The sequence below is a fragment of the Myotis nattereri genome, assembly GCF_964212035.1.
Source record: "Myotis nattereri genome assembly, chromosome: 18".
NCBI classification, from domain to species: domain Eukaryota; kingdom Metazoa; phylum Chordata; class Mammalia; order Chiroptera; family Vespertilionidae; genus Myotis; species Myotis nattereri.
Genome location: NC_138093.1, coordinates 13,024,181 through 13,035,243, shown reverse-complemented (window position 1 = coordinate 13,035,243; position 11,063 = coordinate 13,024,181). Strand labels below are relative to the sequence as shown.

Below are 11,063 nucleotides of genomic sequence, written 5' to 3'. Positions count from 1 at the left end.
CTTGATTAACAAATCAAAATGGTTTACTGGTGTTTGTCTCCTATTCTTTGGGAGATTCGTTAAAATTACTGATTTGTCGCGGAAGCCGGTTTGGCTCAGTGGATGGAGCGTCGGCCTGCGGACTGGGGGGTCCCGGGTTCGATTCTGGTCGAGGGCATGTACTTGGGTTGCGGGCACATCCCCAGTGGGGGATGTGCGGGAGGCAGCTGATCGATGTTTCTCTCTCATCGATGTTTCTAACTATCTCTCTACCTTCCTCTCTGTGAAAAATCAATAAAATATATTTTAAAAAAAATTACTGATTTGTCAAACTTTTTTCTGGGCTCCTACCATGTGTCAGGCTCTGTACTGGGCTCCGAGATTGCAATGATTGACATGTCTCCTGCCCTAATAAAATGGGAGAGAGAGAAATCACAAATAATTGCAATTCAGAGAGAGAAGGGTTTAGTAATTATGAACAAAGTGCTGTGGGAAACAGTGGAAGCTGAAAAAAAGTGATCCCACCACTGTTTGAAAATGACGGGCGCTGGAGCCTGCACATCCACGAGCACTTCCAAAGGTTCCCCCAGAGCTTCGCTTAGATGCCCCCATCAGGGAACTCCACCAGAGAACTCGAATGGTGGGTAGTAACATTGTGTTACTTCGGCCACCCCGCCTCCCTCACATCCCTTTTATCTTGGCTGCGCCTACAACTCCCAGAACGCAGCGCGGGGTGGAGGCGGAACCAGCTGGCCGAGCCGAGGTCTGCGATTGGTTATGAGTGCTGGGCCAATTGGAGGAGTCGGTGTTAGGAGGCCCAGGAGACCCTGTCCGGGAGGGAGGAAGGTGGCAAGATGGTGTTGGAAAGCACTATGGTTTGGTGAGTAACAACTTAGGGGCTTCGTGAGGGGCGGGGCTGGGCCGGGGCGCGCGGAGGCCGGGTGAGCCGGGGGCAGGGCCGGGGGGCTGGTGGACGAGACGCGCCCGTGGGCCGGGAGGGCAGGAGCTCTCGACTCCCTGAGTCATCCCGGGCCCCGGGAAGGAGGACGGGCCCGGGTACCCTGTGCTGACCCGCACCCCGCGGAGGCCACTGACCGGCGGGTCCCCGCGGCCTCTCCCTATCCCAGCGTCGCCGTCTCTAGACCAGCCCCCGGTCTGTCTGTGGTCAGAGCCATGCTTCTCAGACTGGTCGTGCTAGTCTTCTGCCCTCCTCTCCCTCCTGCACCGCAGATGTGAGGCAGGGCTGTGTGATCGGTCCCTTCCCGGCCCGGCCACGCGTCTGCACCTGTGACCTCCCCGTGTCTTCTCCGGAGGGGCCGTTTATGGTGCTGTCTATGTGCATTCCCGGGCTTGATCTCCCTTCGGCCTCCCAGCACTGAGTTACAGGCGAGGGTACTCAGCCTCAGCAATTTTGAATGACTTACCCACAGTCACGCAGCTAACTTAGTGGTGCGGCCAGGATTTCAAGGTGAGCCAGCCCCAGACTTGGGCCGAGTATGTATTGAGTTGGATTAGAAGCCGAGGACACACTTTTGCAAGGTTTCAAGAGTGAGCATAGAGTGACTGTAATACAGAATAGTACGTAAACACACACACATCGTCAGTTGGGGGAGACAGGGGTTTTTTTGCGGGGAGAGGATAGCATTGCCAGAGAAAATCTAGGGAGTCCAGTTAATTTTGAATTTCAGATCAATAACACTTTTCAGTATTTTTTTAAAAAGTGGATGTAAGTATGTGCCAGATATTGCATGGGACACACTTATACCAAAAAGTTATTTGCTGTTTATCTGAAATTCAGATTGAGCTGGGAGTTGTGTCTTTTTGTTTGCTAAACCTGGCAGCCTCTGGGAGAGAGCATGTGTAAAGGGGACAGGATTTGGAATCCAAAAACCTGTGCGTGTGTTTTGTTATTTACAAGCTGTGTGTTCTCGAGAATGTAGTAAATCTGCCTATAAAATGGGGATCATAGACCACAGTTGGGTAAAATGTATGTGATGGTTTTCTGTAAAAAGTATAGCACTGGTGCTTGAGGAGCCCTTAAGAAAGAGGGACCTTGAAGGGACTTAGGTGAATGTTGGGAAGAAGAGGGGGGAAGGGCATAAAGCTGCTGAGAGGTAAATGCCCCAGGCATGCTAGGGATTAGGAAACTGACTAGTGTGGCTTCTTATCAGATGGTTGGTGTGAGGGCGCTCCTTTTCATTCTGAAAGGTAGATGGGCCCAGGTAGAAGACCCCCAAATGTCGCATTGAGGGTGATTGGACTCTGTCCTGTACCCTTCAATAGAGGACTGCTGAAAAAGTTCGGAGGATGGTGGAGGCAGAGAAGTACACACAATGGCATTTCATAATGACCCGGCTTGGTACAGGAGGAAAGATTTGGCTTATTGGTGGCCTATTGGAATAGCTCAGGCACAGAGTAATGATGAAAGCCACCCCTTCTCTCCTTTTTTTTGTGTGGGCCCTCATGCTTTGCTTTCTCAGAATTCTCAGGAGTTTATTAAAAATTGTTACTGTTTGACTCTACTCTCAATCTGCTGAGTCAGACCTCCCAGCCAGGGAAGTCCAGGCATGTGTATTTTTTTTTTAAATGAAGACTTTTATGGAATAGCTGGATAATTCTATTTTGATATGAATTTTTTTTTTAAATATATTTTATTGATTTTTTACAGAGAGGAAGGGAGAGAGATAGAGAGTTAGAAACATCGATGAGAGAGAAACATCCATCAGCTGCCTCCTGCACATCTCCAACTGGGGATATGCCCGCAACCCAGGTACATGCCCTTGACCGGAATCGAACCTGGGACCTTTCAGTCCGCAGGCCGACGCTCTATCCACTGAGCCAAACCGGTTTCGGCTGATATGAATTTTTGATGGGGAAAAATTACACACTGTTGAGCAAAAGTCGTCACAAAAAGCACATACATTATCCCATTCGTATAAAGTTCAAAATTGGGAAAACTAAGCAATGTGATTTTTTTGGATGCGTAGCTAGATGTTAAGCATCCATGTTGTTAACACCACCACCACTGCCATCACCCTCCCAGGGGTTCTGATACACAACAAAGTGTGAGAACTACTGCCATGTTCTTCACTGCCTGTCAAGCGCCCTTTTCTCATTTTGACACCTTTCTTCCAGCTTTCATCCATTTGTGGGTCTTGCCCACAATCCTTATACTTAGTAACTAGTCCATCTGGATGATCCTCAAAGCCTTCATTGTTTTTTTTTATTTGGACTCATCACTGTACTTTAAGCTAGAGAGGCAATTACTTCCCTGTTGGGGGAATAACCAGAAACAGTGTATTGGGGGAAAAGGAATAATAATGCATGGTCAGTAGCGTCAGCCCTTGGTGCCCTTTATATAGATTGAGTTTCCAGTATAAGAATGAGTCTGAGTTTCATGCTTACTGTTAGGTATTGCGCTAAGTACTTTCCATGCATTTAATCCTCAGAGCAGTCCTATAGGGTTGGTACAATAAAACCCACTTTATACATGAAATAAGTGGACCTTAGAGAAATTAAGTAACTTCTTCAGGATCATAGAATTAGCAAGTAGCAGAATGGGGATTTGAACCTGTGCCTGAAGAACAATGACTGCCCTTCTGTTCCACTTACCTTCCAGTAGCTACTTAATGACCTGTCTTCATCATTTTTGGTTTGTATATGTTGCCAGGGAAAGGATACTAAAGAAGAAAATTGCCTTATCCGTATTTTGCTCAGCAATAGAAATGAGGTGTCTTATCTAGGACACGGCTTTATTCATTAACACAGATGGGATCGTTGATAGTTAGAGTTCTTTTGTTTTTAATTTTATTGATTTCAGAGAGGAAGGAAGAGGGAGAGAGAGATAGAAACATCAATGATGAGAATCACTGATCAGCTGCCTCCTGCACACCCCACACTGGGGATTGAGCCCACAACCCAGGCATATGATCCTATTGGGAATCAAACTGTGATCTGCTGGTTCGTAGTTCGACGCTCAAACACTGAGCTACTCCAGTCGGGAGATTGTTAGAGTTTTAAGAATTGATTCTGTTCTGGGGCTTGTATAACTGCTTCCCTTATCTGCCTTCTTTTGGTCTCTGGGAAGCTGGAGTTTGTAGTCATATGATCTGGATTCTGGTAGATTATGAAAAGTTGTGGGGATAGGAGAGGTAAGACTCCAAATTCATGAAACCTCATTTTTGCAGTTCAGTCCAGGAGTTATACATTTAATCAGATGACTACATTGTACTTTCCTGCATTCAGAGCTGCCAAGTGTGTTATTTTATACGTATTTTTAATTTGCCTTCTTTATTTCTTACCATTAAAATGGAATACTCCCATTTTAATGGCAGACTTAGAATATTCATCCTTGACAATATTTAATAACACGTGCAGACGGTTGTGATATATCAATAGATTGCAACCTTTGATGCTTATCAAAATCGCTGTGGAGTAGAGATTTAAATATTTTTTCTTCCTTTGGTCATTTTGAGTTGGTAAGTTTGAGTTCGGGCCGGGTCATCTATATATTAAAAGAAAGAGCTAGAGGTGATTTTGAGTTCCACAAAGACGGAGAGCTATTCTTAGACCCCCCCACAATTCCTCTCACAGGTCCCTGAAACTGGAGAGGATGCCTGGGGTCCTATACAATTTCTTTTCTCTCCTTCATTCCTGATCGGTAGCGTGGACAACAGCGAGTATATGCGGAATGGGGACTTCTTACCTACCCGGCTGCAGGCCCAACAGGACGCTGTCAACATAGTATGTCACTCCAAGACCCGCAGCAACCCTGAGAACAACGTGGGCCTCATCACACTGGCCAAGTACGTGGGACAGAGGAGGAGGGGGTTTCCCACATGTCACCCACTGTGGTGTCCAGGTTGCTACCCTTTTGTAGATTTCGTGAGGCTTTTTTTGCCCATCACCTTCCTAGACTACCTTCTTCACTGTTTGGTGTAAATATAAATAGTAACTTGGTTTTATATCAACCTGAATTTAATACAGTTATGAAGCTCAATCTCCTGGGGTAAAATTTCACAGTGTTTTTAAAGTCTGTGTAAAGTGATTTGGGGTCAGAGGCCTGTTACGTCCAAAGTGATTTGCTTTAGGAATTGATAATCCGCAAATGAGTAACCACTCATCCCAGTATGCATCTTGTTCGCGGGAAAATGAGTCTGGAAATGGAGACGGTGAGAGAGAATCATAGTAGCATCCAGTAGTTGTGGAGGAGTCTCAGCCCTGCCAGTAAGATAGCATGAGAGAAGTAAGGGGGAAGCACTGGAAGGGAGAGAGCAGGTTTTTACAAAATCAACTACTTATTTCCTATGCCTCACATCTGAGTACTGGATTCTCCCCCCCCCCCCCCCCCCGGTTTGATTGAGGTATAATTGATATGTACCATTGTATAAGGTTAAGATATACCACATAATGACTTGATAAATGTATATATAGTTGGTCCTTGAACAATATGGATTTGAACTCCCTGGGTCCACTTGGATACAGATTTTAAAAAAATAAATATACAGTTGGCTCTTCGTATCCCCAGGATTTTTATCCATGGACTCAGCCAGTTGTGGATCAAAACCAGTATTTTTTATCTTGGTTGGAGGTTCCAACTGTATGCACTGTTCTACGCTATTTTTTAAAAATATGTATATTTTATTGATTTCAGAGAGGAAGGGGGAGTGAGAGAGAGAGAGAGAGAGAGAGAGAGAGAGAGAGAGAGAGAGAGAGACATCAATGATGAGAGAGAATCATTGATCGGCTGCCTCCTGCACGTCCCCCACTGGGGATCGAGCCTGCATCCTGGGCATGTGCCCGTGACCGGAATCGAACCTGGGACTCTTCAGTCCGCAGGCTGATGCTCTAGCCACTGAGCCCAATCGGCTAGGGCAGTGGGCGGCAAACTTTGGTTCGCGAGGCACATACGGCTCTTTGGCCCCTTGAGTGTGGCTCTTCCACAAAATACCACGTGTGGGCGCGCATGTACAGTGCGATTGAAACTTCGTGGCCCATGCGCAGAAGTCGGTATTTTGTGGAAGAGCCACACTCAAGGGGCCAAAGAGCCGCATGTGGCTCGCGAGCCGCAGTTTGCTGACCACTGGACTAGGGCTTCTATGCTATTTTTTATAAGGGACTTGAGCATCTGCAGATATTGGTATCTGTGGGGTGTCCTGGAACTAATCCCCCATGGATACTCAGGGATTAGTTACGTTTTGGGGGAGTCAAAACTTATACATGGATTTTTCACTGTGCCCCTCGTTGTTGAAGGGTTAACTGTATTGTGAATGATTATTATAAGAAGATAACATCCACATCTCATATAATTATAACTTGTTATTCCTTGCATTGTCAACTTTTAGATGTTAAAGAAAAGTAGAGATTACAGTTATTGTAAAGTTCCCTAAAGAAAAGATGAGTCAAACATAGTTTAGAGACACTTGTTTTGACCTGAAATCATGGAAATGCTTTCCCCATATCCCAGTGACTGTGAAGTACTGACCACACTCACCCCTGACACCGGCCGCATCCTGTCCAAGCTTCATACTGTCCAGCCCAAGGGCAAGATCACCTTCTGCACTGGCATCCGAGTGGCCCATGTGAGTCCTGGATCCCTTTGATGGTTCCTCCTTGCTCTGAGGTTCTGCCGCCAACGTTGTTCATTTCTCCCCTGGAATCTTGAGCCAGAACCAGAGCAAGGGAAGAGAGATGGCCTAGAGAAGGAGTAGGAAGGATATGGTGGGATGACTGACAAGAATGGGAGAGTGAAGGAAAGGGGTTAGACCTTGTGTGAGCATGATGGTAGACTTGAGCTATGTAGAAACCATAAGAAAACAACAACCGAGTGACAGAGGAGAGAGGCCAGTGATTGCTCAGGCTGACTGAGAACTTCCTCTTCCTTTACAAGTTGGCTTTGAAGCACCGACAGGGCAAGAATCACAAGATGCGCATCATTGCCTTTGTGGGGAGCCCCGTGGAGGACAACGAGAAGGATGTGAGTCCCCGTGGCAGCTGGGGTTTTGGGTGGGAAGTATCTGGAATGGGTCTTTCAGCCTTAGGCGAGCCTGGCAGGGGCAGTGGGTTCATCACTTTGGGGAAAGGTGGATGTGCAGAATTTAGTGTTTCTACTGGGGGACCTTGGGGAGGTCAGCAGAGTTCTGTGTGCTTTTGTGAGGTGTGTCACTTGCCCTCATGGTGTCGGACGGATTTCCTCATGTATCTCCCCTTCTTCCCAGCTGGTGAAACTGGCAAAACGCCTCAAGAAGGAGAAAGTAAATGTTGACATTATCAATTTTGGGGAAGAGGTGAGTAAGGACTAGTTGGGGGGCATTGACTTGATTTGGTTATAGCCTGAGAAGAGTCCGTACCCAGAGGGGCCTGTGCTGTGGAGAGTCGCTGCAGACGAGGACCGAGATGGCGGAGAATGGCGAGTGAGCCGGGCAGCAAGGAGAGTCTCCATGTTTTTTCCTCCCCAGGAAGTGAACACGGAAAAGCTGACAGCCTTTGTGAACACGTTGAATGGCAAAGATGGAACTGGATCTCATCTGGTGACAGTGCCTCCTGGGCCCAGCCTCGCTGATGCCCTCATCAGTTCTCCGATTCTGGCTGGTGAAGGCGGTGCCATGCTGGGTCTTGGTGCCAGTGACTTTGAATTTGGAGTGGATCCTAGTGCTGATCCTGAGCTGGCCCTGGTGAGCAAACGTTGACCTCAGGTAGAGCCCAAGGGTCCTGCTTTGACCTCTACTGACACACCACACGCCACACAGCTCCTGTAGGGCTAACAGGCCTACACACCCCGCTCATTTTCCCAGACCCCCCTTTTTGTCCCTCTGCTGCAGAATTGCATCTGATCTCTAAGGGCAACAGTGTCAGACTCTTGTTCGCTTCTCCTGATCAAACCCCAGGCTTCTCCCGGGCCCTTTTTTCCTGTATCACCTCTCCGACTTTTCCATGTGCATAAACCAGAAGGTGCCCTTGTGCTCCTTTGCCACCCCTCAGCTGACTTCCCCACGAGTGAGGGAGGGTGGGAGAACATCTGACCCTGCCCTGTCCTCCGCCAGGCCCTTCGCGTTTCTATGGAAGAGCAGCGGCAGCGGCAGGAGGAGGAGGCCCGTCGGGCAGCCGCAGCCTCCGCTGCTGAGGCTGGGATTGCTCCGACTGGGACTGAAGGTGAAAGAGGTGGAATCTGAAGTCCCGGGACTGCGGGGTGCTTCATGGGAGTGGGGGGTCGGGCAGCATGGGAATATGTGGGCGGAGGGAGTGCTTTGGGGTGGGTCTGTGTGGCACATGGCACCAGTTCCATCCTGCCACTGTCTTCCTTTCCCAGACTCAGACGACGCCCTACTGAAAATGACCATCGGCCAGCAGGAGTTCAGCCGCACCGGGCTCCCTGACCTAAGCAGCATGACTGAGGAAGAGCAGATCGCTTATGCCATGCAGATGTCCCTGCAGGGCGCAGGTGAGCCAGGCCTGGGCGGCAGTTTTCGGACGGAGAGGTTGGGGTGGGGAAATGGAACTGAACAGACTGGCCTCTTTTCCTCAGAGTTTGGCCAGGCAGAATCATCTGACATTGATGCCAGTTCAGCCATGGACACCTCTGAACCCGCCAAGGTGAGCTCATCAAGCTTAACACAACACCCCCCCCCCCCCCCCGCCCCTTGCTCAGATCCTTGGCTCTCTCAGCCTAGGACAGTTCCTCCTTTTGGGGTTATTGGTGAGCTCTTTGAGGAGCACATGGAAACAAACACGTGGATAAACATTTCTTGCGTGTAAACCTTGCTAGTGATCGGGGTTGGAGAAGGGTCCTAGTACTCTGTAATTTTCCTCCCCTGCTGGTGGGAGCAGGCTGGACAGTTCTCTAGGATGTCATCTTCCCAGGACAGTGAAAAGCGGGTCCAGGAAAAAGAAAAAGGAGGAGTGGGTGTGTGATAGCCGGAAACCTAAAAGTGATGGTGCGTTTTTACCCTTCGAGCCCGGGAAGCAAAGCTCTCAGGTTTCTCCTCTATGGAGATGACACGTGTTTGCATTCATACTATATAGATACTGGGTGTTTTCCTGAATCTTCCTTCCTGCCTTTGGCCAGAGGTGTCGCTCACCCCCAGACTGGAGAGAGGGGCGCAGGCAGCAGTGTGCTCCCCGCCCCCCCCCCCCCCCCGCCCCACGCTGACACTGCCCTTTTCCAGGAGGAGGATGATTACGACGTGATGCAGGACCCCGAGTTCCTGCAGAGCGTCCTGGAGAACCTTCCAGGTGTGGACCCCAACAATGAGGCCATTCGAAACGCCATGGGCTCCCTGGCCTCCCAGGCCACCAAGGATGGCAAGAAGGAAAAGAAGGAGGAGGACAAGAAATGAGACTGGAGGGAAGGGTAGCTGAGTTTACCCGGGGGCTGCACAGGGTGGGTGGGATATAGGGCTAGATGTTAACCAATACAACTAAATAAAGCTTGGCAACTTTTTTTTTTTTTTTTTCTTCAAATAGTAGTTCTCTGAGTGAGAGAGAGAGGATATGGCATGAAGGAGCGCGTTCCCTATTGAGTTCTCAGTGTCTTCAATGTGGGGTCTCTAAATCCTGACCCACTCCCCTTCCCATCTCTGTCCATGACCGTCTCCTCACATTTCTCCTGCCCTGGGACTGTTTTACTTGTATTAAGAGAAGCTTTGCTGAGAGTCGCTGTGTTGGGCTCTAGGGCCACAGAGGTGAACAGAAAACAGTACTGGCCTCTGGGGACTCTGAGTCTAGGGCAGGGCTGGCGCATAAATGAGCGATTAGACACGTCTGCTATGTACCCAAAGCGGCGTGAGCAAGGCTCTCTGGAGTCAGCAAGAAGAAAGGGCCAAACTCTTGCAGCCTCTGAAGGCTCCTGGGGTAACATTTGAGCCCTCTAATGGTGAAACGATTTTCATCCTCGAGGAACAGATGGAGATGTGCTGATGGTGCGCAGGTGCTTCGGAGGAATTGAGTAGCTCAGGACTGCTTGGGTGAGTGGCAGCAGAGATGGAGAAGTAGGCAGCAGTCAATACCAAAGGTCAGCGGTCCTCAGGCCTGACTCACAAAGGGCTCTGTGACGCCCTGGAGCACCAAATGTAGAGGAAAGCTTTTTGTGTGGGATGGAATGCAGAATTCACATTACCCACCCCCTTTATTTTATGAAAGAGGTAAATAATATTTGACACATGAAATGCTTCCGTATAAAGCATGAAACATAAGAACAAACTGAACATACCTGAAGCCACTCAAATTTAAGAGCTAGAATATTTCCTTGTCACATATCTAGGCCTTTTTTTTTTTTAAATCCTCACCCAAGGATATGCTTATTGATTTTAGAGAGGGAAGGAAGAGAGGAACAGATGTGAGAGAACATCGATTGGTTGCCTTCCATACATGCTCCGACAAAATTAAATCTGCAATCTTTTGATAGGCCGACGCTACAACCAACTGAGCCACACTGGCCAGGGCCCTCTGCCTTTATTTTTTGTTTTATTTTTTAATATATTTTTTATTGATTTCAGAGAGGAAGGGAGAGAGAGAGAGAGACATAGAAACATCAATGATGAGAGAAAATCATTGATGGGCTGCCTCCTGCACGCCCCACACTGGGGATTGAGCCCGCAACCCGGGCATGTGCCTTGACTGGGAATCGAACCCTGAGCTCCTGGTTCATAGGTCAATACTCTCCCACTGAGCCACACCAGCTGGGCCCCTATGCCACCTCTCCACATCCTCCTCAAAGATAACTATTAGCCTGAATTTTTATTTTTTCCTTTCAGTTTTCTCATATACACATAGCTTCCTGACCAGAATATGTTCAGCTTTGCTTGCTTTTGAGCTTTATAAAAAACACTTTTATACTGTGAGACTTTTGGGACTTGGTCTGTTAACAACTGTTTTGTTTCTGGAGTTTCATCAAAGCTGTTGCTTCATTTTCCATGGCTGTATAGTATTCTGTGAATAGACTGCTGTCTTTATTTTCCTGTTGTTGGACATTTCCATTGCTGCCAGTTGTATTTCTGTTATCAACAGGGTTACAGTGGGTTTTTTACATCTGTCCTGATGCACCTGTGCACAGGTTTCTTCAGGGCCCTTCACAGGGTGATGCCGAA

The 11,063-nt window shown here is 48.2% G+C and overlaps 1 protein-coding gene across 9 annotated transcripts; it reads left to right on the top strand.

The window, feature by feature from the left end:
• The first annotated feature begins 774 nt into the window (after window positions 1–774).
• PSMD4 (proteasome 26S subunit ubiquitin receptor, non-ATPase 4) lies at window positions 775–10,944 on the top strand. Of its 9 annotated transcripts, none has more exons than XM_081112439.1 (10): window positions 775–859; window positions 4,644–4,784; window positions 6,446–6,560; window positions 6,869–6,955; window positions 7,197–7,265; window positions 7,437–7,652; window positions 8,022–8,130; window positions 8,288–8,419; window positions 8,504–8,571; window positions 9,144–10,944. In XM_081112439.1, exons 1-10 carry the CDS (start codon window positions 834–836, stop codon window positions 9,312–9,314), a joined length of 1,134 nt encoding a protein of 377 aa, XP_080968565.1. In that variant the 5' UTR covers window positions 775–833; the 3' UTR covers window positions 9,315–10,944. The 9 variants fall into 9 exon arrangements, with proteins under 9 accessions (XP_080968565.1, XP_080968563.1, XP_080968562.1 ...); XM_081112437.1 differs by having other exon boundaries at window positions 7,197–7,232; window positions 7,320–7,652; window positions 9,144–9,418; XM_081112436.1 differs by having other exon boundaries at window positions 7,197–7,232; window positions 7,311–7,652; window positions 9,144–9,418.
• The last annotated feature ends 119 nt before the right edge of the window (window positions 10,945–11,063 follow it).

What these genes read in the sequence shown, in the direction of transcription:
- PSMD4 (XM_081112435.1), top strand. Translation starts at nt 834, where the DNA reads ATGGTGTTGGAAAGCACTATGGTTTG. An exon ending in AACGCCTCAAGAAGGAGAAA is followed by an intron (nt 7,233 to 7,310) that starts GTAAATGTTGAC and finishes ATTTGGTTATAG; the next exon opens with CCTGAGAAGAGTCCGTACCC. An exon ending in GATGTCCCTGCAGGGCGCAG is followed by an intron (nt 8,420 to 8,503) that starts GTGAGCCAGGCC and finishes TCTTTTCCTCAG; the next exon opens with AGTTTGGCCAGGCAGAATCA.